At 45.3% G+C, this 25,000-nt stretch overlaps 1 protein-coding gene and 52 non-coding genes across 53 annotated transcripts in view; all 53 read left to right on the top strand.

The window, feature by feature from the left end:
- The first annotated feature begins 1 nt into the window (after nucleotide 1).
- LOC125792325 (5S ribosomal RNA) lies at nucleotides 2-120 on the top strand. The gene has a single exon (XR_007432057.1). It is a non-coding gene; the product is annotated as a 5S ribosomal RNA (ribosomal RNA).
- Nucleotides 121-230: 110 nt separating this feature from the next.
- LOC125792589 (5S ribosomal RNA) lies at nucleotides 231-349 on the top strand. Its single transcript, XR_007432321.1, has one exon. It is a non-coding gene; the product is annotated as a 5S ribosomal RNA (ribosomal RNA).
- Nucleotides 350-459: 110 nt separating this feature from the next.
- On the top strand, nucleotides 460-578 carry LOC125792194 (5S ribosomal RNA). The gene has a single exon (XR_007431926.1). It is a non-coding gene; the product is annotated as a 5S ribosomal RNA (ribosomal RNA).
- Nucleotides 579-688: 110 nt separating this feature from the next.
- LOC125792600 (5S ribosomal RNA) lies at nucleotides 689-807 on the top strand. Its single transcript, XR_007432332.1, has one exon. It is a non-coding gene; the product is annotated as a 5S ribosomal RNA (ribosomal RNA).
- Nucleotides 808-917: 110 nt separating this feature from the next.
- Nucleotides 918-1,036, top strand: LOC125791961 (5S ribosomal RNA). Its single transcript, XR_007431693.1, has one exon. It is a non-coding gene; the product is annotated as a 5S ribosomal RNA (ribosomal RNA).
- A 110-nt stretch (nucleotides 1,037-1,146) lies between these two features.
- LOC125792611 (5S ribosomal RNA) lies at nucleotides 1,147-1,265 on the top strand. Its single transcript, XR_007432338.1, has one exon. It is a non-coding gene; the product is annotated as a 5S ribosomal RNA (ribosomal RNA).
- A 110-nt stretch (nucleotides 1,266-1,375) lies between these two features.
- Nucleotides 1,376-1,494, top strand: LOC125792622 (5S ribosomal RNA). The gene has a single exon (XR_007432343.1). It is a non-coding gene; the product is annotated as a 5S ribosomal RNA (ribosomal RNA).
- Nucleotides 1,495-1,604: 110 nt separating this feature from the next.
- Nucleotides 1,605-1,723, top strand: LOC125792633 (5S ribosomal RNA). The gene has a single exon (XR_007432352.1). It is a non-coding gene; the product is annotated as a 5S ribosomal RNA (ribosomal RNA).
- Nucleotides 1,724-1,833: 110 nt separating this feature from the next.
- Nucleotides 1,834-1,952, top strand: LOC125792645 (5S ribosomal RNA). The gene has a single exon (XR_007432364.1). It is a non-coding gene; the product is annotated as a 5S ribosomal RNA (ribosomal RNA).
- A 110-nt stretch (nucleotides 1,953-2,062) lies between these two features.
- On the top strand, nucleotides 2,063-2,181 carry LOC125791962 (5S ribosomal RNA). The gene has a single exon (XR_007431694.1). It is a non-coding gene; the product is annotated as a 5S ribosomal RNA (ribosomal RNA).
- Nucleotides 2,182-7,588: 5,407 nt separating this feature from the next.
- Nucleotides 7,589-11,874, top strand: LOC125790784 (uncharacterized). The gene is made up of 2 exons (XM_049473265.1): nucleotides 7,589-11,622; nucleotides 11,666-11,874. Exons 1-2 carry the CDS (start codon nucleotides 7,938-7,940, stop codon nucleotides 11,872-11,874), a joined length of 3,894 nt encoding a protein of 1,297 aa, XP_049329222.1. The 5' UTR covers nucleotides 7,589-7,937.
- A 3,635-nt stretch (nucleotides 11,875-15,509) lies between these two features.
- Nucleotides 15,510-15,628, top strand: LOC125792656 (5S ribosomal RNA). Its single transcript, XR_007432375.1, has one exon. It is a non-coding gene; the product is annotated as a 5S ribosomal RNA (ribosomal RNA).
- A 110-nt stretch (nucleotides 15,629-15,738) lies between these two features.
- LOC125792299 (5S ribosomal RNA) lies at nucleotides 15,739-15,857 on the top strand. The gene has a single exon (XR_007432031.1). It is a non-coding gene; the product is annotated as a 5S ribosomal RNA (ribosomal RNA).
- A 110-nt stretch (nucleotides 15,858-15,967) lies between these two features.
- On the top strand, nucleotides 15,968-16,086 carry LOC125791686 (5S ribosomal RNA). The gene has a single exon (XR_007431418.1). It is a non-coding gene; the product is annotated as a 5S ribosomal RNA (ribosomal RNA).
- Nucleotides 16,087-16,196: 110 nt separating this feature from the next.
- Nucleotides 16,197-16,315, top strand: LOC125792668 (5S ribosomal RNA). The gene has a single exon (XR_007432377.1). It is a non-coding gene; the product is annotated as a 5S ribosomal RNA (ribosomal RNA).
- A 110-nt stretch (nucleotides 16,316-16,425) lies between these two features.
- LOC125792679 (5S ribosomal RNA) lies at nucleotides 16,426-16,544 on the top strand. The gene has a single exon (XR_007432378.1). It is a non-coding gene; the product is annotated as a 5S ribosomal RNA (ribosomal RNA).
- A 110-nt stretch (nucleotides 16,545-16,654) lies between these two features.
- LOC125792158 (5S ribosomal RNA) lies at nucleotides 16,655-16,773 on the top strand. The gene has a single exon (XR_007431890.1). It is a non-coding gene; the product is annotated as a 5S ribosomal RNA (ribosomal RNA).
- A 110-nt stretch (nucleotides 16,774-16,883) lies between these two features.
- LOC125792691 (5S ribosomal RNA) lies at nucleotides 16,884-17,002 on the top strand. The gene has a single exon (XR_007432379.1). It is a non-coding gene; the product is annotated as a 5S ribosomal RNA (ribosomal RNA).
- A 110-nt stretch (nucleotides 17,003-17,112) lies between these two features.
- LOC125791797 (5S ribosomal RNA) lies at nucleotides 17,113-17,231 on the top strand. Its single transcript, XR_007431529.1, has one exon. It is a non-coding gene; the product is annotated as a 5S ribosomal RNA (ribosomal RNA).
- A 110-nt stretch (nucleotides 17,232-17,341) lies between these two features.
- On the top strand, nucleotides 17,342-17,460 carry LOC125793017 (5S ribosomal RNA). The gene has a single exon (XR_007432608.1). It is a non-coding gene; the product is annotated as a 5S ribosomal RNA (ribosomal RNA).
- A 110-nt stretch (nucleotides 17,461-17,570) lies between these two features.
- Nucleotides 17,571-17,689, top strand: LOC125792253 (5S ribosomal RNA). The gene has a single exon (XR_007431985.1). It is a non-coding gene; the product is annotated as a 5S ribosomal RNA (ribosomal RNA).
- Nucleotides 17,690-17,799: 110 nt separating this feature from the next.
- On the top strand, nucleotides 17,800-17,918 carry LOC125792702 (5S ribosomal RNA). The gene has a single exon (XR_007432380.1). It is a non-coding gene; the product is annotated as a 5S ribosomal RNA (ribosomal RNA).
- Nucleotides 17,919-18,028: 110 nt separating this feature from the next.
- LOC125792580 (5S ribosomal RNA) lies at nucleotides 18,029-18,147 on the top strand. The gene has a single exon (XR_007432312.1). It is a non-coding gene; the product is annotated as a 5S ribosomal RNA (ribosomal RNA).
- Nucleotides 18,148-18,257: 110 nt separating this feature from the next.
- Nucleotides 18,258-18,376, top strand: LOC125792714 (5S ribosomal RNA). The gene has a single exon (XR_007432382.1). It is a non-coding gene; the product is annotated as a 5S ribosomal RNA (ribosomal RNA).
- A 110-nt stretch (nucleotides 18,377-18,486) lies between these two features.
- Nucleotides 18,487-18,605, top strand: LOC125792725 (5S ribosomal RNA). The gene has a single exon (XR_007432383.1). It is a non-coding gene; the product is annotated as a 5S ribosomal RNA (ribosomal RNA).
- Nucleotides 18,606-18,715: 110 nt separating this feature from the next.
- LOC125792736 (5S ribosomal RNA) lies at nucleotides 18,716-18,834 on the top strand. The gene has a single exon (XR_007432384.1). It is a non-coding gene; the product is annotated as a 5S ribosomal RNA (ribosomal RNA).
- A 110-nt stretch (nucleotides 18,835-18,944) lies between these two features.
- Nucleotides 18,945-19,063, top strand: LOC125792247 (5S ribosomal RNA). The gene has a single exon (XR_007431979.1). It is a non-coding gene; the product is annotated as a 5S ribosomal RNA (ribosomal RNA).
- Nucleotides 19,064-19,173: 110 nt separating this feature from the next.
- On the top strand, nucleotides 19,174-19,292 carry LOC125791894 (5S ribosomal RNA). The gene has a single exon (XR_007431626.1). It is a non-coding gene; the product is annotated as a 5S ribosomal RNA (ribosomal RNA).
- A 110-nt stretch (nucleotides 19,293-19,402) lies between these two features.
- Nucleotides 19,403-19,521, top strand: LOC125792255 (5S ribosomal RNA). Its single transcript, XR_007431987.1, has one exon. It is a non-coding gene; the product is annotated as a 5S ribosomal RNA (ribosomal RNA).
- Nucleotides 19,522-19,631: 110 nt separating this feature from the next.
- Nucleotides 19,632-19,750, top strand: LOC125792747 (5S ribosomal RNA). The gene has a single exon (XR_007432385.1). It is a non-coding gene; the product is annotated as a 5S ribosomal RNA (ribosomal RNA).
- A 110-nt stretch (nucleotides 19,751-19,860) lies between these two features.
- LOC125792759 (5S ribosomal RNA) lies at nucleotides 19,861-19,979 on the top strand. Its single transcript, XR_007432387.1, has one exon. It is a non-coding gene; the product is annotated as a 5S ribosomal RNA (ribosomal RNA).
- Nucleotides 19,980-20,089: 110 nt separating this feature from the next.
- LOC125792770 (5S ribosomal RNA) lies at nucleotides 20,090-20,208 on the top strand. Its single transcript, XR_007432388.1, has one exon. It is a non-coding gene; the product is annotated as a 5S ribosomal RNA (ribosomal RNA).
- Nucleotides 20,209-20,318: 110 nt separating this feature from the next.
- Nucleotides 20,319-20,437, top strand: LOC125792372 (5S ribosomal RNA). The gene has a single exon (XR_007432104.1). It is a non-coding gene; the product is annotated as a 5S ribosomal RNA (ribosomal RNA).
- Nucleotides 20,438-20,547: 110 nt separating this feature from the next.
- LOC125792781 (5S ribosomal RNA) lies at nucleotides 20,548-20,666 on the top strand. Its single transcript, XR_007432389.1, has one exon. It is a non-coding gene; the product is annotated as a 5S ribosomal RNA (ribosomal RNA).
- A 110-nt stretch (nucleotides 20,667-20,776) lies between these two features.
- Nucleotides 20,777-20,895, top strand: LOC125792792 (5S ribosomal RNA). The gene has a single exon (XR_007432390.1). It is a non-coding gene; the product is annotated as a 5S ribosomal RNA (ribosomal RNA).
- Nucleotides 20,896-21,005: 110 nt separating this feature from the next.
- LOC125792800 (5S ribosomal RNA) lies at nucleotides 21,006-21,124 on the top strand. Its single transcript, XR_007432391.1, has one exon. It is a non-coding gene; the product is annotated as a 5S ribosomal RNA (ribosomal RNA).
- Nucleotides 21,125-21,234: 110 nt separating this feature from the next.
- On the top strand, nucleotides 21,235-21,353 carry LOC125792259 (5S ribosomal RNA). Its single transcript, XR_007431991.1, has one exon. It is a non-coding gene; the product is annotated as a 5S ribosomal RNA (ribosomal RNA).
- Nucleotides 21,354-21,463: 110 nt separating this feature from the next.
- On the top strand, nucleotides 21,464-21,582 carry LOC125792801 (5S ribosomal RNA). The gene has a single exon (XR_007432392.1). It is a non-coding gene; the product is annotated as a 5S ribosomal RNA (ribosomal RNA).
- A 110-nt stretch (nucleotides 21,583-21,692) lies between these two features.
- LOC125792802 (5S ribosomal RNA) lies at nucleotides 21,693-21,811 on the top strand. The gene has a single exon (XR_007432393.1). It is a non-coding gene; the product is annotated as a 5S ribosomal RNA (ribosomal RNA).
- Nucleotides 21,812-21,921: 110 nt separating this feature from the next.
- LOC125792803 (5S ribosomal RNA) lies at nucleotides 21,922-22,040 on the top strand. The gene has a single exon (XR_007432394.1). It is a non-coding gene; the product is annotated as a 5S ribosomal RNA (ribosomal RNA).
- Nucleotides 22,041-22,150: 110 nt separating this feature from the next.
- LOC125791723 (5S ribosomal RNA) lies at nucleotides 22,151-22,269 on the top strand. The gene has a single exon (XR_007431455.1). It is a non-coding gene; the product is annotated as a 5S ribosomal RNA (ribosomal RNA).
- A 110-nt stretch (nucleotides 22,270-22,379) lies between these two features.
- Nucleotides 22,380-22,498, top strand: LOC125792804 (5S ribosomal RNA). Its single transcript, XR_007432395.1, has one exon. It is a non-coding gene; the product is annotated as a 5S ribosomal RNA (ribosomal RNA).
- Nucleotides 22,499-22,608: 110 nt separating this feature from the next.
- Nucleotides 22,609-22,727, top strand: LOC125792805 (5S ribosomal RNA). The gene has a single exon (XR_007432396.1). It is a non-coding gene; the product is annotated as a 5S ribosomal RNA (ribosomal RNA).
- A 110-nt stretch (nucleotides 22,728-22,837) lies between these two features.
- On the top strand, nucleotides 22,838-22,956 carry LOC125792807 (5S ribosomal RNA). Its single transcript, XR_007432398.1, has one exon. It is a non-coding gene; the product is annotated as a 5S ribosomal RNA (ribosomal RNA).
- Nucleotides 22,957-23,066: 110 nt separating this feature from the next.
- On the top strand, nucleotides 23,067-23,185 carry LOC125792808 (5S ribosomal RNA). Its single transcript, XR_007432399.1, has one exon. It is a non-coding gene; the product is annotated as a 5S ribosomal RNA (ribosomal RNA).
- A 110-nt stretch (nucleotides 23,186-23,295) lies between these two features.
- LOC125792809 (5S ribosomal RNA) lies at nucleotides 23,296-23,414 on the top strand. Its single transcript, XR_007432400.1, has one exon. It is a non-coding gene; the product is annotated as a 5S ribosomal RNA (ribosomal RNA).
- A 110-nt stretch (nucleotides 23,415-23,524) lies between these two features.
- LOC125792810 (5S ribosomal RNA) lies at nucleotides 23,525-23,643 on the top strand. The gene has a single exon (XR_007432401.1). It is a non-coding gene; the product is annotated as a 5S ribosomal RNA (ribosomal RNA).
- Nucleotides 23,644-23,753: 110 nt separating this feature from the next.
- Nucleotides 23,754-23,872, top strand: LOC125791879 (5S ribosomal RNA). Its single transcript, XR_007431611.1, has one exon. It is a non-coding gene; the product is annotated as a 5S ribosomal RNA (ribosomal RNA).
- Nucleotides 23,873-23,982: 110 nt separating this feature from the next.
- On the top strand, nucleotides 23,983-24,101 carry LOC125792811 (5S ribosomal RNA). Its single transcript, XR_007432402.1, has one exon. It is a non-coding gene; the product is annotated as a 5S ribosomal RNA (ribosomal RNA).
- Nucleotides 24,102-24,211: 110 nt separating this feature from the next.
- On the top strand, nucleotides 24,212-24,330 carry LOC125791603 (5S ribosomal RNA). Its single transcript, XR_007431329.1, has one exon. It is a non-coding gene; the product is annotated as a 5S ribosomal RNA (ribosomal RNA).
- Nucleotides 24,331-24,440: 110 nt separating this feature from the next.
- LOC125791915 (5S ribosomal RNA) lies at nucleotides 24,441-24,559 on the top strand. The gene has a single exon (XR_007431647.1). It is a non-coding gene; the product is annotated as a 5S ribosomal RNA (ribosomal RNA).
- A 110-nt stretch (nucleotides 24,560-24,669) lies between these two features.
- LOC125792812 (5S ribosomal RNA) lies at nucleotides 24,670-24,788 on the top strand. The gene has a single exon (XR_007432403.1). It is a non-coding gene; the product is annotated as a 5S ribosomal RNA (ribosomal RNA).
- Nucleotides 24,789-24,898: 110 nt separating this feature from the next.
- The window catches only part of LOC125792134 (5S ribosomal RNA), a 119-nt gene continuing 17 nt past the window's right edge, over nucleotides 24,899-25,000 (top strand). Inside the window, exon 1 of the ribosomal RNA XR_007431866.1 lies at nucleotides 24,899-25,000. This exon is cut by the window's right edge and continues 17 nt beyond it. This is a non-coding gene — a ribosomal RNA (5S ribosomal RNA).

Consider the following 25,000-nt stretch of genomic DNA (forward strand, 5'->3'; position numbering starts at 1 on the left):
GGCTTACGGTCACACTACCCTGAGAACGCTCGATCTCGTCTGATCTCGGAAGCTAAGCAGGGTTTGGCCTGGTTAGTACTTGGATGGGAGACCACCTGGGAATACCAGGTGCTGTAAACTTTTCCCCTCTTGCTTCCATTACCATGGTCTTGTTATACATTACTAGTTTGTTATCTGAAACCCAACATAGATGAAGTTGCATAAGTAGTCTTGATGAGAGCTCTGCAATGGCTTACGGTCACACTACCCTGAGAACGCCCGATCTCGTCTGATCTCGGAAGCTAAGCAGGGTTTGGCCTGGTTAGTACTTGGATGGGAGACCACCTGGGAATACCAGGTGCTGTAAGCTTTTCCCCTCTTGCTTCCATTACCATGGTCTTGTTATACATTACTAGTTTGTTATCTGAAACCCAACATAGATGAAGTTGCATAAGTAGTCTTGATGAGAGCTCTGCAATGGCTTACGGTCACACTACCCTGAGAACGCCCGAGCTCGTCTGATCTCGGAAGCTAAGCAGGGTTTGGCCTGGTTAGTACTTGGATGGGAGACCACCTGGGAATACCAGGTGCTGTAAGCTTTTCCCCTCTTGCTTCCATTACCATGGTCTAGTTATACATTACTAGTTTGTTATCTGAAACCCAACATAGATGAAGTTGCATAAGTAGTCTTGATGAGAGCTCTGCAATGGCTTACGGTCACACTACCCTGAGAACGCCCGATCTCGTCTGATCTCGGAAGCTAAGCAGGGTTTGGCCTGGTTAGTACTTGGATGGGAGACCACCTGGGAATACCAGGTGCTGTAAGCTTTTCCCCTTTTGCTTCCATTACCATGGTCTTGTTATACATTACTAGTTTGTTATCTGAAACCCAACATAGATGAAGTTGCATAAGTAGTCTTGATGAGAGCTCTACAATGGCTTACTGTCACACTACCCTGAGAACGCCCGATCTCGTCTGATCTCGGAAGCTAAGCAGGGTTTGGCCTGGTTAGTACTTGGATGGGAGACCACCTGGGAATACCAGGTGCTGTAAGCTTTTCCCCTCTTGCTTCCATTACCATGGTCTTGTTATACATTACTAGTTTGTTATCTGAAACCCAACATAGATGAAGTTGCATAAGTAGTCTTGATGAGAGCTCTGCAATGGCTTACGGTCACACTACCCTGAGAACGCCCGATCTCGTCTGATCTCGGAAGCTAAGCAGGGTTTGGCCTGGTTAGTACTTGGATGGGAGACCACCTGGGAATACCAGGTGCTGTAAGCTTTTCCCCTCTTGCTTCCATTACCATGGTCTTGTTATACATTACTAGTTTGTTATCTGAAACCCAACATAGATGAAGTTGCATAAGTAGTCTTGATGAGAGCTCTGCAATGGCTTACGGTCACACTACCCTGAGAACGCCCGATCTCGTCTGATCTCGGAAGCTAAGCAGGGTTTGGCCTGGTTAGTACTTGGATGGGAGACCACCTGGGAATACCAGGTGCTGTAAGCTTTTCCCCTTTTGCTTCAATTACCATGGTCTTGTTATACATTACTAGTTTGTTATCTGAAACCCAACATAGATGAAGTTGCATAAGTAGTCTTGATGAGAGCTCTGCAATGGCTTACGGTCACACTACCCTGAGAACGCCCGATCTCGTCTGATCTCGGAAGCTAAGCAGGGTTTGGCCTGGTTAGTACTTGGATGGGAGACCACCTGGGAATACCAGGTGCTGTAAGCTTTTCCCCTCTTGCTTCCATTACCATGGTCTTGTTATACATTACTAGTTTGTTATCTGAAACCCAACATAGATGAAGTTGCATAAGTAGTCTTGATGAGAGCTCTGCAATGGCTTACGGTCACACTACCCTGAGAACGCCCGATCTCGTCTGATCTCGGAAGCTAAGCAGGGTTTGGCCTGGTTAGTACTTGGATGGGAGACCACCTGGGAATACCAGGTGCTGTAAGCTTTTCCCCTCTTGCTTCCATTACCATGGTCTTGTTATACATTACTAGTTTGTTATCTGAAACCCAACATAGATGAAGTTGCATAAGTAGTCTTGATGAGAGCTCTACAATGGCTTACTGTCACACTACCCTGAGAACGCCCGATCTCGTCTGATCTCGGAAGCTAAGCAGGGTTTGGCCTGGTTAGTACTTGGATGGGAGACCACCTGGGAATACCAGGTGCTGTAAGCTTTTCCCCTCTTGCTTCCATTACCATGGTCTTGTTATACATTACTTGTTTGTTATCTGAAACCCAACATAGATGAAGTTGCATAAGTAGTGTGGAAGATTATAAAATAACAAGCTTAGCTTAAGATAATCATGCTTGCTAAAACCTTAACCTAATGCTTACCTAATGATTAAAACACATATTTGCCTTAACCTATGAATCTAAAATATATATTACACAAATAGATCTATGAAAGCTACAAATCTATACTCTACTAATCATTAATTACTGAATCAAGAATTAGCCACTAATCCACACGTATACATTTTACATTTTATATTTTTATACTTGATTAATTGAATCATTTCATATTTTTATATTTGATTAATTGAATCACTAAATGCTTCTCATATTAAAACAGCAATGACTTGTGTGTGTGTCTCTGACATTTGAATGGCCCAACCGAGAAAGCACGCTTCCTCGTCTTACTGGTAAACATCTTGAGGTTACAGAGGCTAGCAGACTAAAAGAGTTCCTCTTTTACTCCTGGGCTCTAGAGGAGTTCCTCTTTTCCGCCTACGTTCTAGGAAAGGTCAGCAACAAGAGAGCCGGATTAACACACCAGTAAAAACATACATTTTCTAGCCTTACAGTTAAAGATTGCGTCTAACAAAATTATACATGCAGCTTCAAGCTATGTTAAAATATACTAACTAATTAATCTTACTGTAGGTCTAGTAGAACTAATTAATCTGACTGTAGAATGTAGCAAAATTATTATCAATAAAACAGAGTATGAACTAAAGAGGAACCGTGCCTTGTTGACCTTAAGACATGTCGCAAAGGGGAGAAATGATTCTCCCTTGTCACCTTGGCAAGGGAAGTTGACCACCTACTATTTCTCAGAAGCAAAGGTTAAGACAACTTTCAAGTTCCTCAGAAGTCTGGAAAAATGAAGTAAACAATATGATATACCATATTTGGAAAGATAGCATAAAAATTAGAAGCCACCTAGCAACAAGGTACGTCACAGAAGGGTATACGTCACCCAAGGGTATAAGGATGGAGTCAGAAATGTCGAAGGTCAGAAGAACTGGGGTAACGTCTTAGAATACATGCCTGTAATTGTTCTTCTCCAGAATTCTGAAATAAAATCATACTTGTTCATTCTCAATCTCCGTGTCGACTGAATCCCTGGATCAACGAACATTCAACAGGAAAGCTAACAGAAAGCTTTTCCAACATTTTGGTGACCATCCGACGTGATCCAGGGTTTCGGCCGGCGAGGACCAGCTGACAGACTTCATCACTCTTCTGGGCCCATCCTAAACAGGTGAGCAGATTGCCTTTTTTATTAAAAATCTGCATATTGGCTATGTAAAACATACAGAATGAGTGATGGGTTCCAGTAGGCTAACGTCCTGGTAAATTGGATTGAACAACTAGAATTTTTTTTCTTCTTCTCTTTCTTCTATTTTATGTTAAGGAAACCGGTATTAAAGGATAAAAAAGGATAACAGTGCTATTGAAACTAGGGTGGTGGCGTACCCGAATCTGCCCATATTGGGTTAGATTAAAGGCTAGGACGTGGTGTTCCTTGAAAGTGGTTAATTCTAAATAAAATAAAGGACCGGGAGGGTGGCGTCCCCCCCCACTTCTGATCAAGGTGGGATAATTGCTGGGAAAAGACGGGGTCATCCCGAGGTGTGGTCCACCTTAAACCCAGACAGTTATACAAACTGCTGGGAGATTTTTAAAACTTTTTTATTTTCTTTATTTTAAGTTTTTAGTTTAAAGAGCGAGCACTGAAATACTCTGCAGTAGTGTTTTCTGCTCAGGAGCAGGAAAGTAGGAAAGAGTATGTAGTTTAAATAAAAATAAGAAAAACAAAATAAAAATACATGCTATTGGTATTGTACAACTAAGGTAAAGCAAGTGTTAATTGTTGATTTAATTGTTGTATGTGATTTGTGCGCGCAGGGGGTTAAATAACATAATAATAAAATATATACATATATAAAATAAATAGGATAGTTGGAGTATACTTAACAATTCTACAGAACAATGGGTGTAATTTACTTGTTTAACTGATAATGACTGAACACTGGGTATGGGTGTTAGATGGCCATGACATTATCCGCCCTGAGATAAGAGAAAATGCTTTGATTGATAGTACAGATGGTTCAAGTACTGTATGCACCCCACAGGAACGTTTTCTAATTACTCAGAATTTGCAGCTTCTTCCTACAAGTAGAATAATTCACTCTGTGCGGTTAACGGTGGGAAAGGACGCCCTTTTTAAAATTACTACATTCTTCGCAGTTGACCATCCGAACGGCATTGCGGTATACTCAACGTGTGAGTCAGTATTAATGATTGACAGTGATGTTCAGTCTGTGTTAAACCCACCTTTCTCGACCATTCATTTTCTGGGGAGTGACAGCAGTGACAGTACTGATAGCAGCAGCGATAGTGATGAGATGGTGACTGAATAGACACAGTAAAAGGGGTTGCGTTGTTTTTGTTGCTACTTTAGTAGCAAAATTGTTGTTTGGTTTTGACATAGTGCATCTCCTCTTTTGTTACATTTGAGTATTGTTGGGAATAATTTTTTGTACACAGTGATATGGCATACAGTACAATGCATAATGATTGAGGAATGGGCATGGTTTGTAGAAACAAACCCCATTTTTAAACAGGATATATTGAATTATGCCATTATTTACAAAGAAGAAGATGTGATTCATACACCTACTGAGAGCCAGATACAGGGAATAGTTGAACATTTGTCTCTTGCTCCAAATAGTACAGTGATTTATTCTGCACGTGTTCAGGAACATCAGGTGGCTATATTTTTGATAACTACCTACTTTGCTACGCCAATTGAGAGGGGACTCATCATTGACTCCTCCTGTACCGGAGTGATAGTTCCTGATATAGTGCAATCCGTATTAAACCCACCATACCTTCCTATACATTTTTGTTAAATATAAAGTGTAAATATAGAGATCCTAATCGGAATTTCTTGTTCTTTTTCTGTTTCCTTTGCTTATGTGCTGATTGTCTGACTTGGAGCTTCGTTTGGACAACTAGTTCGAAAATCCTCGCGTGTGGAAACCTAACGGTGCTAACAAAACACGCTTGAGTTGATCAGTAGAACTAAAGACCAAAACAGGTGAGTCCAGTCTTGATCAAAACATGGCAAATATAGACCCTGGTATAGAATTTGATAATAAATTCGGCCCAGGCAATTGGCAGTGGAAATCTCTTGCAGGTCAGATTGCAGGTTTAGCTAACGCAGTAGGGGAGTTTACTGGGAGTAAAAAGAGGGAGGATCTTTTGGCTAAGACCCTTAAACTGAATGTTGAGGCATGGACCAGAGAACAAGAGGGAGGCTGTGTAACTGAGGGTGTCTCCCTAATGGGTGTTTTCAACTATATGCTTATCTGTAAAACTGACACAGTGAAAAAGGCGCGCAAGACTTTCAGTACAGTCAGCATACTAAAACGGGCAGGGGCGAGACGTAGATTGAAAACTGCTGAGCGTGAATTGGCAGAACTGAAAGTACTGCGGGGAATCCTTTTGGGCATTTTGCCAGAGATGGTTACACACACAAAGGAGGAAGTTCCCCCAGCGGAGCAGAGCACTTCTGAAACTGCTCTCCAGGAACTCAATGACTCTACTACTAAGCCACAACAGGAAGCAGCAGTTCCGCCCCCACCATACCACACCACACTCAGCCCACGCAATCCATTCACACCTCAGCAGACTGATAAAAATACACCAGTTACTCACATGCTGCCAGTCATTACTATTAATTCAGGAAGAGTCACTATTGAACATCCTAACACTTCCTCACACAACACATATGCTGATTTGAATGAACAGCTTACTCAAATGAGGATTAATGCTACAGCACCTCAGCCAGCAGAGCCTTTTGTTGACTCTACACCAACTGATCCTTTTAGCAATCGCAAGCAGCATGAGTGTCCAGACCACGCCCAATCCCTGAGCAACATGACCACTTACTCTGACTTGGACATGGACTTAGACGTTACAGGGCCTATTCCGCCACCTAGGGGTAGGGTTAACATAACAGCAGAGTTACATGGGGAAATAGATGACACAGACTTACATGGGCATGACAAGCATAAAGGTGCAGCTACTAACAGACGTGAATACAAGGTTCATGACAAACGGGATAGGGACAGACGACAGGATAGTAGACTTACACAAACACATGATTGGGACGGCAGGCAGGAGGACTATGACGGTGAGGATGAGGACACCTCCACTGAGACTGATTCCCTACATGAAAGGGTTGACAGGGTGGGAGCTTTGTTAGACATATCAAGAGACCTACTTAACACCACCATGCAGGTACGCCGTCAGCTATCTGACGCAGTTGAACAAGATGACCACCATGTCCCGAGACAGTCAACAAGACATACTAAACCCCCTGTCAGATTCCCTGATGTGGAACAACCAGCAAACAATCTTCCATTGCTAACTAGTGGCAATGGAAACCCTAAATATGTGCCTTTATCATTAACAGATGCACAAACTATAGCTGATCAGCTTCCATCCCTCACTAGTGGGGCAGCCCCTTGGTTGAGAAAGCTTGATAGCTTAACGGGAGGACTCACCCTGGCTTTGGGTGATTTTAGGAATTTAATTAATAGGTCAACCACCAGCATGGAGGTGGCTGAACTAGAACGACAGGCCCTCATTACAACCGCTGCCAACAGTGAACCATTTCATTTGTACTCCCAGAACATATCTGATGTCATGCGACACATGTGGCCAACCAGGGCTGCTGCCACTGTGCCAGTTATCAGACCAATCCGGGTGAGCATCTCAGCAAGGCGGTGGAAGACTGGACCAACAGCGCTGGAACCCACCCTTCTAGGCCTCAAACAGCGTTGTGGTGGAGAAATGCTATTCTATCAGGTCTACCCAATTACATTAAGGTTAAGGTTGAGGATGATCCAGATATGGGGCCAGATAAACCTCATGACCAATGGGTGAGGCATATTCTATTCCATATGAATAAACACAAGGATAGGCAGGTTGAGGCAGCCAAACAGAAAAACCAGATGGAACTGGAACTGTTGAAAACTCAGCTACTAGAAGCTAGAAAAAATGTGAAGGATTCTAAGAATAAACCAAAAACAGACACCATGCTGCCAGTTGTCCAGCAAGCTGCACCACCGGTGCAACAGACTCAACAGCAGTATCTGCCACCCCAGCAATTGCCACAACCAACTTTGGCCCAACCCAATTCTAATCAAGGTCAATCCAATTACAGTGGACCCTATGTGGCGAACAGGGGACGGGGACGTGGAAGGGGGCGTGGCAGAGGCCCACCTGTTTCACGTGCCTGTTTCAGATGCGGTAAATTTGATCATTGGGCAGCACAGTGCACTACTGCTCTTCCAACCCAGCCCCATTGGATGTCGATGCAGAATTCGGCACAAGGCACGTACCGTCCACCATTCCAGCCTCAATGGACACCCAATCAACATGTGGCACTTGGCACGGCGGCACCACCAACCCAGACCCACTGGGCACCCAACCACCATGCAGCACCAGGACAACCTCCAGCTGGACAATACAGCATGGAGCCCTGGGGTGGACAATGACGGGGCCCAGAGGAGCACCAGCACAGCATGGGAATGGCAGAACCCATGCTGTCACTGACCGTCGGTACCCTTGAGATCCCTTTCCTGGTGGATACGGGGCTACATGGTCTACATTGACAACTGCACTACCAGCCAACATGATGAGCAACCAATCCGTGCAGGTCAGGGGCTTCTCGGGGACTTCAACTTCACTGCCAAAGACCAAACCACTCCAGGTGCACAACGACATACAGACTGTCTTACACTCCTTTCTGATTGCACCTCAAGCACCACTGAACATTTGTGGTAGAGACTTATTGATGAAAATGGGTGTTTCCATTTTGTGTTCACCTGATGGCCTGACGCTGACATGGCTAAGCGGGCAGCAACGCATAAGACTTTCTGGATACACCGAGGGCATGTATCTCTTGCAGACTGGTCAAGACGAGACTGTGGACATATACTGGGGACTGTTGAATGATGACCAACCCCACACACCACAAACTCTTGAACTCTTTCAGCAATGGGCACCGTGGATCAGAGCATTGGCACCCTATGCCCCGCCTGCCGACCCGTACCACGTTACCCTGTTCTATGACGTAGGGGGAGACATTACATATTATGACACCTTCCAATCTGAATTGCAAGATACACAGTGGGAGGTCCAAACTAATGGCCTGTATTGTGGTCCTGAAGGAGTGGCAGCTCCTGTTACTTTGACACCACAGCAGTACAGCTGGTACAAAATGGATGAGACTGCAGCACCACACATGTCACTGGCTCTACACCCTAAACATGAGGCTAAGCAATTAGGACCCATGGTCAAACGTGCAAATGCGGCTACAGATTGGGTACAAACTCAGATCCCTGATGTGATGTTTTCCATAAGCACAAACACATATCACATCAGAGCTACTAACATTGAAACTGTTACAATGGAGCACCAGCTCCTGCCACGCCATCATGGCTGTGAAGATTCTGACCACCCAGACTCCATTGCCATGCTGGAATCTCTACCGGATGTTTTGTGGTCACAGGGTCCAGATGATGTAGGTTTTGTGGATCAGCCCCAGGTATCATTTAACATGGCCACACCTGAACCAATTTGGGTACCACAATATAGACACAAACCGGAGGCTATGGCCTCATTGGACAAAACCATTCAGGCACTCTTACAGGCCGGGGTACTGGAGCAATGCCAATCCGATTGGAATACTCCAATTTTGCCAGTACCTAAAAAAGAACCTGGTCAATACCGTATGGCACATGATCTGAGAGCTATAAATGCGGCACTAGCTACTAGCACCATACCAGTCCCAAACCCTTACACAACACTATCAGAACTAGGTCCAGACATGAAATGGTTTACTTGTATCGATTTGGCTAATGCTTTCTTTTGTGTACCATTGGCTGAGCACTGTAGGGACGTATGTGCATTTACACACAGGGGTATTCAGTATCGATACAGTAGATTGCCACAGGGCTTTGCCCTGAGCCCGGGATTGTTCAATCAAGCTCTTAGACGTAGTTTGGACTCTTGTAACCTTCCTGAAGGCTCCATTCTTTCTCAGTATGTCGATGACTTACTGGTTGGCGGCACAACGCCAGAGACGTGCTTAAACGCCACAAAAGCAGTGCTGGAATGTTTGGCCAATGCAGGGTACAAAGTCTCTAGGAGTAAGTTGCAATGTTGTAGAACACGGGTAACTTTTCTGGGGAGAGTGGTCACACAGGGCTCAACAGGCATGTCCGCCTCACACAGATCTACAATTCTGTCACACACTAAACCAATTACGGTTAGGGATATGTTGACATTTTTGGGCCTAGCTGGCTACAGCAGACAATACATTCCTGACTTTGTAGGACAAACGCAACCACTGAGGGACATGGTGAAATCCTTGGGCATGAGAAACCTTAGTGGGGTACTTTCCTGGACAGTAGAAGCAGAGCAGGCTTTCATTGCTGTAAAACAAGCTTTAGCGACTGCAGCTGACCTATCTAGACCTGACTACTCTCTTCCATTTTTTCTGGATGTTTCTGAAACAGACACATTGGTTAATGGTGTACTTTTTCAGAAAAAGGAGGAAGGGAGAGCAGTACTTATGTATTTAAGCATCCCACTTGACTTGATTGAGAAAAGACAACCGCAATGCACCAGACATGTAGCAGGACTGACGAAGCTCGTTCAAAAAACTGCACACCTGGTAGCAGGATACCCACTGCACATACTAACAACACATGGCGTGGTAGCATATATAAACTCACAGATGTTCACCCTCACTCCTCTAAGACAGAGACGAATTCATAAAGTTCTGACAGCACCACACATCACATACACACACCAAGGAGTCAACATGGCAGAAGGAATGCTAGAAGGTCCACCTCACGAGTGTGCAGAAAAGGTAGCAACACAGGAAAAAGTGAGACCAGACTTACTAGCCACACCAATTCCAGGCTCCTGGAACCTGTGGACTGATGGGTGCGGGTACAGAGCAGACACAGGTGAAATAAGGGCAGGATATGCGGTGGTTCAAGAAACCACAGGGGAAACAGATGAGTTCTGGACTGTAGCAGCAAAAGAGGTAAAACAAAACCCTTCAGCACAAAAAGCTGAGTTGCTAGCAGTAATTGCAGCACTAGAACTAGCTGAGGGTAGAGAGGTGACTATTTACAGCGATTCTGCGTGGGTAGTTTCAGCAGCACATGTAGACATTCCACACTGGAAACCGGCAGGATATGTAACAAGCTCAGGGAAACCTGTAAAACATCAGTCAGAACTGATGAAGCTAGAAGCTGCAATACACAAACCTACAAAGGTAGCTATTGTAAAATGCAAAGGACACCAAAAGGGGGACACCCTAGTGAGCAGAGGAAATGATGCAGCAGACAAAGCAGCAAAAAAGGCAGCTGGTTATACGGAGCCCGGTAACATGATGATATTGGACTCAAATGTCCCTTGGGAGCCGATACCTACAGGGGACGAACTGAGGCAGATTCAGGATAAAGCAACCCCAGAGGAAAAGTCAATGTGGTTAGCCAAGGGAGCAAGCTCAGATAGCCAAGTTTGGGTATCGAAAACAGGGCGACCAGTCTTACCTATGTCACTAGCCAGAGCAGTCCTAGAAGAGGCACACACTGTAGCACATGTAGGAAAACTGCAAATGATGAGGAATTTGAAACAATGGTGGCACCCATTTATGCTGCCCCTGGCAGTAGATTTCATCAGTCAATGCCAAGTTTGCCACACTCAAAATGTAGCAAAAGCATTTAAGGTAGCCCCAGGCAAGTTTCCACTGCCTAGTTGTCATGGTGAGCACATCCAGATTGACTATACGGATATGATTGATCAAATCAGAAAATACCGGTACCTCTTGGTAGTGGTAGACAGGTACTCAGGGTGGGTTGAGGCAATTCCTACCTTTAAGGAGGATGCTCGCTCAGTTTGCAAAATGTTGATCAACCACTGGATTCCACAACACGGGTTTCCTAGGAGAGTCCACTCAGATAACGGGTCGCATTTTACCAGCAAAACACTGCAGTGGGTGGAGCAAGCGTTGGGCTTGCGCCATAGCTATGGTTCTGTATATCACCCCGCCTCACAGGGTCAGGTGGAGCGGATGAATCAAAATTTGAAGGCCAAACTAGCAAAAATTAAACTGACCACAGGCATGAATTGGCTTGATGCCTTACCAATTGCCCTGATCAGCATTAGGAGTTCAGTGAACAGAAGCACAGGCTTCTCCCCATTTGAGCTGGTCAGAGGCGTAGCATTCCCGGGGCCGCAGACTGCACTAAAAGCCCCATCAGAACTACCTCATGGCACTGCCAACCAAGGTTACGAGTGTTCAATAAGTTAAAAGCTGTATGTGAAGCTTTTTCTGTGCAGGTACAGAACACACGGGAGCAGACCCCAGAGGAGGACAACCCCCCCGAGTTGGCCATAACTCCGTGGGTATACCTGAGAGTCATAAAGCGGAAGTGGTCGGAACCCAGGTGGACAGGCCCATTCCGGGTGGCGGAGAGGACAAGCCACGCAGTCCGGCTGGACGGCAAAGGCACCTCCTGGTATCATCTCTCCCAGTGTCGGCCTGCTGATCAACCACAAGTCAAGATAACCCGATCAGAAGAGGCAGAAAAGGAGGCCTCAACCAACATAGGGGCAGAATAATCCCCTGAGGCCAGGGGCACGTTGAGGGCAGTCTACCCCTCGCCTCCAGCGCAGATCAACCAGTGCTACCCAGGGCACCAACCTGCACCTGCGCCATCTAAACTACCACCTTGAGACTCCCTGGGGAGTTGAAGAACTGAACTTTTACACCTTTACACATATACATATAGGTCTATAATCAACTATTTACTCATTAGGGGGAACACACTTGTTTTTTGCTATGGCATGGTATGGCCGACGGGGTGGGGGAAGAACTGAACCTAGACTAAGCTGGTTAAATCTACAGATGGGATTGATTCCAACATGGTTGAAAGCACTATTGGTAATAGTGGTGGCAATAGTGGTGGTTGGCATGATCTGTGTAGAAATAGCGATCCGGAGAAAGGCTGAACCAACTAGTAACAACAATGGCACGACAGCTACAAACTCTACACCTAACTACACCACAAATAAGGCCCGTTCTTGTCATAATAACTTTCACAGGACTAAACGCTCAACAGATAACCAAAACGCATGTGTGAAGAAGTTTAAAGGACTTAATATAGAATATGTGATAAATACTAAAACAGCATACAATTTCGACCTATGTGAGGTAATTAACTGTAAGGGCAAGAATTTGACATGGCAGGGCTATCCCATATATCTGTGCTACTCGAAATACGCTAATGAACAGTGCGCGACAGGACAGGCACAATGGCTCAAGACTATCGAACTATGTCCAAACTCTGCGAATGTTTTCCTTAGCACCGCTGGTTGCTCGTCTAATGGCATTTATGAGATGGTATCCAACACCATGTATTTTAATTTGAAGCGTATCAGGCTACAACGAGACAAATCCGGAGTCCAAAACCCAATCACATTGTCTATACATTGGATCAATATGCGTGAGACTACCATCTATTTGACATTAGGGGTATCAATTACGGGAACAGATCCATTAGGTATGTTAAAGGTCAGAGTGTTAAACACACCCCCAAAGCATTTGCCCACAGCAGGGGCAACCCCACCACCGAACGAGAACTCTACTACCCCTGACGGTGCAGTACCAACATTGGTAGGTTCAGACTACTCGACATGGACACCCGAGGACATACTAAGGCTAACTATGGGGTACAGTAATGACAATTTGTGGCTGACCTGGATAGCGGGTCAGGCTCGGGAGGCCGGGATGGAAGGCTGCGTGGCATGTGCAGAAGCTAGACCCCCATTATATTTAAGTACGGCCCCACTATATCCAAAAACTGATCCGATAGGGTTCGGCTGTTTAATTCAACTGACTCGTATGGCTACTCCACCTAACTGCACCACGCTCTCAACCATTTTTCCAGTAATTCCTAATAACACAGGCTCAGGTCCCTTCCAAGTCCCGAAGACTGGCAATTTTACTTGCTTCAGATGCACTAAGGGCAATGTTACCCATCCGCCTCAACTTCTGGGGGAAATACAATCATCTTGGTGTCATACTATTTTTACTGATACATCTAACAATTCGGTTGGCGATTGGGCCAGGGCGGGACTGTACTATTATTGTGGTGGTTCCACATTGTTGCTGAGACTCCCGATATGGAGCAAGGGCCTGTGTGCTATGGTTAGACTGTTATCTCCAATTACCCTATTTGGTCCCAGTACAGGGAAACCTACACTACCAGGATCCAGAAGTAGACGTGACGTTTCATTCGATCTTACTAAAAACACACCCACATATATAGACTCTATTGGGGTTCCAAGGGGCGTTCCAGACGAACATAAATTAGTGGACCAGGTTTCAGCTGGATTTGAAAGTATCTTAATATGGATTACTCCCAATAAAAATGTTGATAGAATTAATTACGTAAATTATCAGGTAATGAGATTGGCTAACATTACTGGTCTGGCGGTATCAGGCTTAGCATCCCAATTGTCCGCTACGTCCCTGATGACCATTCAAAATAGGATAGCTCTGGACATGTTATTAGCAGAAAAAGGAGGGGTATGTCACATGATTAGAACTGAGTCTAAAACCGAGTGCTGCACCGTCATTCCTAACAACACTGCACCAGATGGGTCCGTAACTAAAGCGTTAGACGCCCTTAAGGCACTCTCGAAGGAAATGACAGAGAATACAGGGATCGACAATCCGCTTACCAATTGGTTAGATAGAACTTTTGGCCAATGGAAGGCAGTGTTTTTATCACTGGCCTCTGCTCTTGCAATATTTGTGGCCATCTTAGTAACATGCGGATGCTGCTGTATTCCTTGCTTACGAACCCTAATAGAGCGTACCATTGTGAAAATGTTTGACGACAAACAACGGCCACCTGAATATATGATGTCATTGTTGGAGGATAGCCTAGAGGACAACGGGGGCTCCGGAGACTTCACGCTTAGTGTTGACCTGTCTTAGGACAGGCCAAAAGGGGGAATTGTGGAAGATTATAAAATAACAAGCTTAGCTTAAGATAATCATGCTTGCTAAAACCTTAACCTAATGCTTACCTAATGATTAAAACACATATTTGCCTTAACCTATGAATCTAAAATATATATTACACAAATAGATCTATGAAAGCTACAAATCTATACTCTACTAATCATTAATTACTGAATCAAGAATTAGCCACTAATCCACACGTATACATTTTACATTTTATATTTTTATACTTGATTAATTGAATCATTTCATATTTTTATATTTGATTAATTGAATCACTAAATGCTTCTCATATTAAAACAGCAATGACTTGTGTGTGTGTCTCTGACATTTGAATGGCCCAACCGAGAAAGCACGCTTCCTCGTCTTACTGGTAAACATCTTGAGGTTACAGAGGCTAGCAGACTAAAAGAGTTCCTCTTTTACTCCTGGGCTCTAGAGGAGTTCCTCTTTTCCGCCTACGTTCTAGGAAAGGTCAGCAACAAGAGAGCCGGATTAACACACCAGTAAAAACATACATTTTCTAGCCTTACAGTTAAAGATTGCGTCTAACAAAATTATACATGCAGCTTCAAGCTATGTTAAAATATACTAACTAATTAATCTTACTGTAGGTCTAGTAGAACTAATTAATCTGACTGTAGAATGTAGCAAAATTATTATCAATAAAACAGAGTATGAACTAAAGAGGAACCGTGCCTTGTTGACCTTAAGACATGTCGCAAAGGGGAGAAATGATTCTCCCTTGTCACCTTGGCAAGGGAAGTTGACCACCTACTATTTCTCAGAAGCAAAGGTTAAGACAACTTTCAAGTTCCTCAGAAGTCTGGAAAAATGAAGTAAACAATATGATATACCATATTTGGAAAGATAGCATAAAAATTAGAAGCCACATAGCAACAAGGTACGTCACAGAAGGGTATACGTCACCCAAGGGTATAAGGATGGAGTCAGAAATGTCGAAGGTCAGAAGAACTGGGGTAACGTCTTAGAATACATGCCTGTAATTGTTCTTCTCCAGAATTCTGAAATAAAATCATACTTGTTCATTCTCAATCTCCGTGTCGACTGAATCCCTGGATCAACGAACATTCAACAGGAAAGCTAACAGAAAGCTTTTCCAACAGTAGTCTTGATGAGAGTTCTGCAATGGCTTACGGTCACACTACCCTGAGAACGCCCGATCTCGTCTGATCTCGGAAGCTAAGCAGGGTTTGGCCTGGTTAGTACTTGGATGGGAGACCACCTGGGAATACCAGGTGCTGTAAGCTTTTCCCCTCTTGCTTCCATTACCATGGTCTTGTTATACATTACTAGTTTGTTATCTGAAACCCAACATAGATGAAGTTGCATAAGTAGTCTTGATGAGAGCTCTGCAATGGCTTACGGTCACACTACCCTGAGAACGCCCAATCTCGTCTGATCTCGGAAGCTAAGCAGGGTTTGGCCTGGTTAGTACTTGGATGGGAGACCACCTGGGAATACCAGGTGCTGTAAGCTTTTCCCCTCTTGCTTCCATTACCATGGTCTTGTTATACATTACTAGTTTGTTATCTGAAACCCAACATAGATGAAGTTGCATAAGTAGTCTTGATGAGAGCTCTGCAATGGCTTACGGTCACACTACCCTGAGAACGCCCGATCTCGTCTGATCTCGGAAGCTAAGCAGGGTTTGGCCTGATTAGTACTTGGATGGGAGACCACCTGGGAATACCAGGTGCTGTAAGCTTTTCCCCTCTTGCTTCCATTACCATGGTCTTGTTATAGATTACTAGTTTGTTATCTGAAACCCAACATAGATGAAGTTGCATAAGTAGTCTTGATGAGAGCTCTGCAATGGCTTACGGTCACACTACCCTGAGAACGCCCGATCTCGTCTGATCTCGGAAGCTAAGCAGGGTTTGGCCTGGTTAGTACTTGGATGGGAGACCACCTGGGAATACCAGGTGCTGTAAGCTTTTCCCCTCTTGCTTCCATTACCATGGTCTTGTTATACATTACTAGTTTGTTATCTGAAACCCAACATAGATGAAGTTGCATAAGTAGTCTTGATGAGAGCTCTGCAATGGCTTACGGTCACACTACCCTGAGAACGCCCGATCTCGTCTGATCTCGGAAGCTAAGCAGGGTTTGGCCTGGTTAGTACTTGGATGGGAGACCACCTGGGAATACCAGGTGCTGTAAGCTTTTCCCCTCTTGCTTCCATTACCATGGTCTTGTTATACATTACTAGTTTGTTATCTGAAACCCAACATAGATGAAGTTGCATAAGTAGTCTTGATGAGAGCTCTGCAATGGCTTTCGGTCACACTACCCTGAGAACGCCCGATCTCGTCTGATCTCGGAAGCTAAGCAGGGTTTGGCCTGGTAAGTACTTGGATGGGAGACCACCTGGGAATACCAGGTGCTGTAAGCTTTCCCCCTCTTGCTTCCATTACCATGGTCTTGTTATACATTACTAGTTTGTTATCTGAAACCCAACATAGATGAAGTTGCATAAGTAGTCTTGATGAGAGCTCTGCAATGGCTTACGGTCACACTACCCTGAGAACGCCCGATCTCGTCTGATCTCGGAAGCTAAGCAGGGTTTGGCCTGGTTAGTACTTGGATGGGAGACCACCTGGGAATACCAGGTGCTGTAAGCTTTTCCCCTCTTGCTTCCATTACCATGGTCTTGTTATACATTACTGGTTTGTTATCGGAAACCCAACATAGATGAAGTTGCATAAGTAGTCTTGATGAGAGCTCTGCAATGGCTTACGGTCACACTACCCTGAGAACGCCCGATCTCGTCTGATCTCGGAAGCTAAGCAGGGTTTGGCCTGGTAAGTACTTTGATGGGAGACCACCTGGGAATACCAGGTGCTGTAAGCTTTTCCCCTCTTGCTTCCATTACCATGGTCTTGTTATACATTACTAGTTTGTTATCTGAAACCCAACATAGATGAAGTTGCATAAGTAGTCTTGATGAGAGCTCTGCAATGGCTTACGGTCACACTACCCTGAGAACGCCCGATCTCGTCTGATCTCGGAAGCTAAGCAGGGTTTGGCCTGGTTAGTACTTGGATGGGAGACCTCCTGGGAATACCAGGTGCTGTAAGCTTTTCCCCTCTTGCTTCCATTACCATGGTCTTGTTATACATTACTAGTTTGTTATCTGAAACCCAACATAGATGAAGTTGCATAAGTAGTCTTGATGAGAGCTCTGCAATGGCTTACGGTCACACTACCCTGAGAACGCCCGATCTCGTCTGATCTCGGAAGCTAAGCAGGGTTTGGCCTGGTTAGTACTTGGATGGGAGACCACCTGGGAATACCATGTGCTGTAAGCTTTTCCCCTCTTGCTTCCATTACCATGGTCTTGTTATACATTACTAGTTTGTTATCTGAAACCCAACATAGATGAAGTTGCATAAGTAGTCTTGATGAGAGCTCTGCAATGGCTTACGGTCACACTACCCTGAGAACGCCCGATCTCGTCTGATCTCGGAAGCTAAGCAGGGTTTGGCCTGGTTAGTACTTGGATGGGAGACCACCTGGGAATACCAGGTGCTGTAAGCTTTTCCCCTCTTGCTTCCATTACCATGGTCTTGTTATACATTACTAGTTTGTTATCTGAAACCCAACATAGATGAAGTTGCATAAGTAGTCTTGATGAGAGCTCTGCAATGGCTCACGGTCACACTACCCTGAGAACGCCCGATCTCGTCTGATCTCGGAAGCTAAGCAGGGTTTGGCCTGGTTAGTACTTGGATGAGAGACCACCTGGGAATACCAGGTGCTGTAAGCTTTTCCCCTCTTGCTTCCATTACCATGGTCTTGTTATACATTACTAGTTTGTTATCTGAAACCCAACATAGATGAAGTTGCATAAGTAGTCTTGATGAGAGCTCTGCAATGGCTTACGGTCACACTACCCTGAGAACGCCCGATCTCGTCTGATCTCGGAAGCTAAGCAGGGTTTGGCCTGGTTAGTACTTGGATGGGAGACCACCTGGGAATACCAGGTGCTGTAAGCTTTTCCCCTCTTGCTTCCATTACCATGGTCTTGTTATACATTACTAGTTTGTTATCTGAAACCCAACATAGATGAAGTTGCATAAGTAGTCTTGATGAGAGCTCTGCAATGGCTTACGGTCACACTACCCTGAGAACGCCCGATCTCGTCTGATCTCGGAAGCTAAGCAGGGTTTGGCCTGGTTAGTACTTGGATGGGAGACCACCTGGGAATACCAGGTGCTGTAAGCTTTTCCCCTCTTGCTTCCATTACCATGGTCTTGTTATACATTACTAGTTTGTTATCTGAAACCCAACATAGATTAAGTTGCATAAGTAGTCTTGATGAGAGCGCTGGAATGGCTTACGGTCACACTACCCTGAGAACGCCCGATCTCGTCTGATCTCGGAAGCTAAGCAGGGTTTGGCCTGGTTAGTACTTGGATGGGAGACCACCTGGGAATACCAGGTGCTGTAAGCTTTTCCCCTCTTGCTTCCATTACCATGGTCTTGTTATACATTACTAGTTTGTTATCTGAAACCCAACATAGATGAAGTTGCATAAGTAGTCTTGATGAGAGCTCTGCAATGGCTTACGGTCACACTACCCTGAGAACGCCCGATCTCATCTGATCTCAGAAGCTAAACAGGGTTTGGCCTGGTTAGTACTTGGATGGGAGACCACCTGGGAATACCAGGTGCTGTAAGCTTTTCCCCTCTTGCTTCCATTACCATGGTCTTGTTATACATTACTAGTTTGTTATCTGAAACCCAACATAGATGAAGTTGCATAAGTAGTCTTGATGAGAGCTCTGCAATGGCTTACGGTCACACTACCCTGAGAACGCCCGATTTCGTCTGATCTCGGAAGCTAAGCAGGGTTTGGCCTGGTTAGTACTTGGATGGGAGACCACCTGGGAATACCAGGTGCTGTAAGCTTTTCCCCTCTTGCTTCCATTACCATGGTCTTGTTATACATTACTAGTTTGTTATCTGAAACCCAACATAGATGAAGTTGCATAAGTAGTCTTGATGAGAGCAATGCAATGGCTTACGGTCACACTACCCTGAGAACGCCCGATCTCGTCTGATCTCGGAAGCTAAGCAGGGTTTGGCCTGGTTAGTACTTGGATGGGAGACCACCTGGGAATACCATGTGCTGTAAGCTTTTCCCCTCTTGCTTCCATTACCATGGTCTTGTTATACATTACTAGTTTGTTATCTGAAACCCAACATAGATGAAGTTGCATAAGTAGTCTTGATGAGAGCTCTGCAATGGCTTACGGTCACACTACCCTGAGAACGCCCGATCTCGTCTGATCTCGGAAGCTAAGCAGGGTTTGGCCTGGTTAGTACTTGGATGGGAGACCACCTGGGAATACCAGGTGCTGTAAGCTTTTCCCCTCTTGCTTCCATTACCATGGTCTTGTTATACATTACTAGTTTGTTATCTGAAACCCAACATAGATTAAGTTGCATAAGTAGTCTTGATGAGAGCTCTGCAATGGCTTACGGTCACACTACCCTGAGAACGCCCGATCTCGTCTGATCTCGGAAGCTAAGCAGGGTTTGGCCTGGTTAGTACTTGGATGGGAGACCACCTGGGAATACCAGGTGCTGTAAGCTTTTCCCCTCTTGCTTCCATTACCATGGTCTTGTTATACATTACTAGTTTGTTATCTGAAACCCAACATAGATGAAGTTGCATAAGTAGTCTTGATGAGAGCTCTGCAATGGCTTACGGTCACACTACCCTGAGAACGCCCGATCTCGTCTGATCTCGGAAGCTAAGCAGGGTTTGGCCTGGTTAGTACTTGGATGGGAGACCACCTGGGAATACCAGGTGCTGTAAGCTTTTCCCCTCTTGCTTCCATTACCATGGTCTTGTTATACATTACTAGTTTGTTATCTGAAACCCAACATAGATGAAGTTGCATAAGTAGTCTTGATGAGAGCTCTGCAATGGCTTATGGTCACACTACCCTGAGAACGCCCGATCTCGTCTGATCTCAGAAGCTAAGCAGGGTTTGGCCTGGTTAGTACTTGGATGGGAGACCACCTGGGAATACCAGGTGCTGTAAGCTTTTCCCCTCTTGCTTCCATTACCATGGTCTTGTTATACATTACTAGTTTGTTATCTGAAACCCAACATAGATGAAGTTGCATAAGTAGTCTTGATGAGAGCTCTGCAATGGCTTACGGTCACACTACCCTGAGAACGCCCGATCTCGTCTGATCTCGGAAGCTAAGCAGGGTTTGGCCTGGTTAGTACTTGGATGGGAGACCACCTGGGAATACCAGGTGCTGTAAGCTTTTCCCCTCTTGCTTCCATTACCATGGTCTTGTTATACATTACTAGTTTGTTATCTGAAACCCAACATAGATGAAGTTGCATAAGTAGTCTTGATGAGAGCTCTGCAATGGCTTACGGTCACACTACCCTGAGAACGCCCGATCTCGTCTGATCTCGGAAGCTAAGCAGGGTTTGGCCTGGTTAGTACTTGGATGGGAGACCACCTGGGAATACCAGGTGCTGTAAGCTTTTCCCCTCTTGCTTCCATTACCATGGTCTTGTTATACATTACTAGTTTGTTATCTGAAACCCAACATAGATGAAGTTGCATAAGTAGTCTTGATGAGAGCTCTGCAATGGCTTACGGTCACACTACCCTGAGAACGCCCGATCTCGTCTGATCTCGGAAGCTAAGCAGGGTTTGGCCTGGTTAGTACTTGGATGGGAGACCACCTGGGAATACCAGGTGCTGTAAGCTTTTCCCCTCTTGCTTCCATTACCATGGTCTTGTTATACATTACTAGTTTGTTATCTGAAACCCAACATAGATGAAGTTGCATAAGTAGTCTTGATGAGAGCTCTGCAATGGCTTACGGTCACACTACCCTGAGAACGCCCGATCTCGTCTGATCTCGGAAGCTAAGCAGGGTTTGGCCTGGTTAGTAATTGGATGGGAGACCACCTGGGAATACCAGGTGCTGTAAGCTTTTCCCCTCTTGCTTCCATTACCATGGTCTTGTTATACATTACTAGTTTGTTATCTGAAACCCAACATAGATGAAGTCGCATAAGTAGTCTTGATGAGAGCTCTGCAATGGCTTACGGTCACACTACCCTGAGAACGCCCGATCTCGTCTGATCTCGGAAGCTAAGCAGGGTTTGGCCTGGTTAGTACTTGGATGGGAGACCACCTGGGAATACCAGGTGCTGTAAGCTTTTCCCTTCTTGCTTCCATTACCATGGTCTTGTTATACATTACTAGTTTGTTATCTGAAACCCAACATAGATGAAGTTGCATAAGTAGTCTTGATGAGAGCTCTGCAATGGCTTACGGTCACACTACCCTGAGAACGCCCGATCTCGTCTGATCTCGGAAGCTAAGCAGGGTTTGGCCTGGTTAGTACTTGGATGGGAGACCACCTGGGAATACCAGGTGCTGTAAGCTTTTCCCCTCTTGCTTCCATTACCATGGTCTTGTTATACATTACTAGTTTGTTATCTGAAACCCAACATAGATGAAGTTGCATAAGTAGTCTTGATGAGAGCTCTGCAATGGCTTACGGTCACACTACCCTGAGAACGCCCGATCTCGTCTGATCTCGGAAGCTAAGCAGGGTTTGGCCTGGTTAGTACTTGGATGGGAGACCACCTGGGAATACCAGGTGCTGTAAGCTTTTCCCCTCTTGCTTCCATTACCATGGTCTTGTTATACATTACTAGTTTGTTATCTGAAACCCAACATAGATGAAGTTGCATAAGTAGTCTTGATGAGAGCTCTGCAATGGCTTATGGTCACACTACCCTGAGAACGCCCGATCTCGTCTGATCTCGGAAGCTAAGCAGGGTTTGGCCTGGTTAGTACTTGGATGGGAGACCACCTGGGAATACCAGGTGCTGTAAGCTTTTCCCCTCTTGCTTCCATTACCATGGTCTTGTTATACATTACTAGTTTGTTATCTGAAACCCAACATAGATGAAGTTGCATAAGTAGTCTTGATGAGAGCTCTGCAATGGCTTACGGTCACACTACCCTGAGAACGCCCGATCTCGTCTGATCTCGGAAGCTAAGCAGGGTTTGGCCTGGTTAGTACTTGGATGGGAGACCACCTGGGAATACCAGGTGCTGTAAGCTTTTCCCCTCTTGCTTCCATTACCATGGTCTTGTTATACATTACTAGTTTGTTATCTGAAACCCAACATAGATGAAGTTGCATAAGTAGTCTTGATGAGAGCTCTGCAATGGCTTACGGTCACACTACCCTGAGAACGCCCGATCTCGTCTGATCTCGGAAGCTAAGCAGGGTTTGGCCTGGTTAGTACTTGGATGGGAGACCACCTGGGAATACCAGGTGCTGTAAGCTTTTCCCCTCTTGCTTCCATTACCATGGTCTTGTTATACATTACTAGTTTGTTATCTGAAACCCAACATAGATGAAGTTGCATAAGTAGTCTTGATGAGAGCTCTGCAATGGCTTACGGTCACACTACCCTGAGAACGCCCGATCTCGTCTGATCTCGGAAGCTAAGCAGGGTTTGGCCTGGTTAGTACTTGGATGGGAGACCACCTGGGAATACCAGGTGCTGTAAGCTTTTCCCCTCTTGCTTCCATTACCATGGTCTTGTTATACATTACTAGTTTGTTATCTGAAACCCAACATAGATGAAGTTGCATAAGTAGTCTTGATGAGAGCTCTGCAATGGCTTACGGTCACACTACCCTGAGAACGCCCGATCTCGTCTGATCTCGGAAGCTAAGCAGGGTTTGGCCTGGTTAGTACTTGGATGGGAGACCACCTGGGAATACCAGGTGCTGTAAGCTTTTCCCCTCTTGCTTCCATTACCATGGTCTTGTTATACATTACTAGTTTGTTATCTGAAACCCAACATAGATGAAGTTGCATAAGTAGTCTTGATGAGAGCTCTGCAATGGCTTACGGTCACACTACCCTGAGAACGCCCGATCTCGTCTGATCTCGGAAGCTAAGCAGGGTTTGGCCTGGTTAGTACTTGGATGGGAGACCACCTGGGAATACCAGGTGCTGTAAGCTTTTCCCCTCTTGCTTCCATTACCATGGTCTTGTTATACATTACTAGTTTGTTATCTGAAACCCAACATAGATGAAGTTGCATAAGTAGTCTTGATGAGAGCTCTGCAATGGCTTACGGTCACACTACCCTGAGAACGCCCGATCTCGTCTGATCTCGGAAGCTAAGCAGGGTTTGGCCTGGTTAGTACTTGGATGGGAGACCACCTGGGAATACCAGGTGCTGTAAGCTTTTCCCCTCTTGCTTCCATTACCATGGTCTTGTTATACATTACTAGTTTGTTATCTGAAACCCAACATAGATGAAGTTGCATAAGTAGTCTTGATGAGAGCTCTGCAATGGCTTACGGTCACACTACCCTGAGAACGCCCGATCTCGTCTGATCTCGGAAGCTAAGCAGGGTTTGGCCTGGTTAGTACTTGCATGGGAGACCACCTGGGAATACCAGGTGCTGTAAGCTTTTCCCCTCTTGCTTCCATTACCATGGTCTTGTTATCCATTACTAGTTTGTTATCTGAAACCCCACATAGATGAAGTTGCATAAGTAGTCTTGATGAGAGCTCTGCAATGGCTTACGGTCACACTACCCTGAGAACGCCCGATCTCGTCTGATCTCGGAAGCTAAGCAGGGTTTGGCCTGGTTAGTACTTGGATGGGAGACCACCTGGGAATACCAGGTGCTGTAAGCTTTTCCCCTCTTGCTTCCATTACCATGGTCTTGTTATACATTACTAGTTTGTTATCTGAAACCCAACATAGATGAAGTTGCATAAGTAGTCTTGATGAGAGCTCTGCAATGGCTTACGGTCACACTACCCTGAGAACGCCCGATCTCGTCTGATCTCGGAAGCTAAGCAGGGTTTGGCCTGGTTAGTACTTGGATGGGAGACCACCTGGGAATTCCAGGTGCTGTAAGCTTTTCCCCTCTTGCTTCCATTACCATGGTCTTGTTATACATTACTAGTTTGTTATCTGAAACCCAACATAGATGAAGTTGCATAAGTAGTCTTGATGAGAGCTCTGCAATGGCTTACGGTCATACTACCCTGAGAACGCCCGATCTCGTCTGATCTCGGAAGCTAAGCAGGGTTTGGCCTGGTTAGTACTTGGATGGGAGACCACCTGGGAATACCAGGTGCTGTAAGCTTTTCCCCTCTTGCTTCCATTACCATGGTCTTGTTATACATTACTAGTTTGTTATCTGAAACCCAACATAGATGAAGTTGCATAAGTAGTCTTGATGAGAGCTCTGCAATGGCTTACGGTCACACTACCCTGAGAACGCCCGATCTCGTCTGATCTCGGAAGCTAAGCAGGGTTTGGCCTGGTTAGTACTTGGATGGGAGACCACCTGGGAATACCAGGTGCTGTAAGCTTTTCCCCTCTTGCTTCCATTACCATGGTCTTGTTATACATTACTAGTTTGTTATCTGAAACCCAACATAGATGAAGTTGCATAAGTAGTCTTGATGAGAGCTCTGCAATGGCTTACGGTCACACTACCCTGAGAAAGCCCGATCTCGTCTGATCTCGGAAGCTAAGCAGGGTTTGGCCTGGTTAGTACTTGGATGGGAGACCACCTGGGAAT

This window comes from Astyanax mexicanus, unplaced genomic scaffold (genome assembly GCF_023375975.1).
Source record: "Astyanax mexicanus isolate ESR-SI-001 unplaced genomic scaffold, AstMex3_surface scaffold_36, whole genome shotgun sequence".
NCBI lineage: Eukaryota > Metazoa > Chordata > Actinopteri > Characiformes > Acestrorhamphidae > Astyanax > Astyanax mexicanus.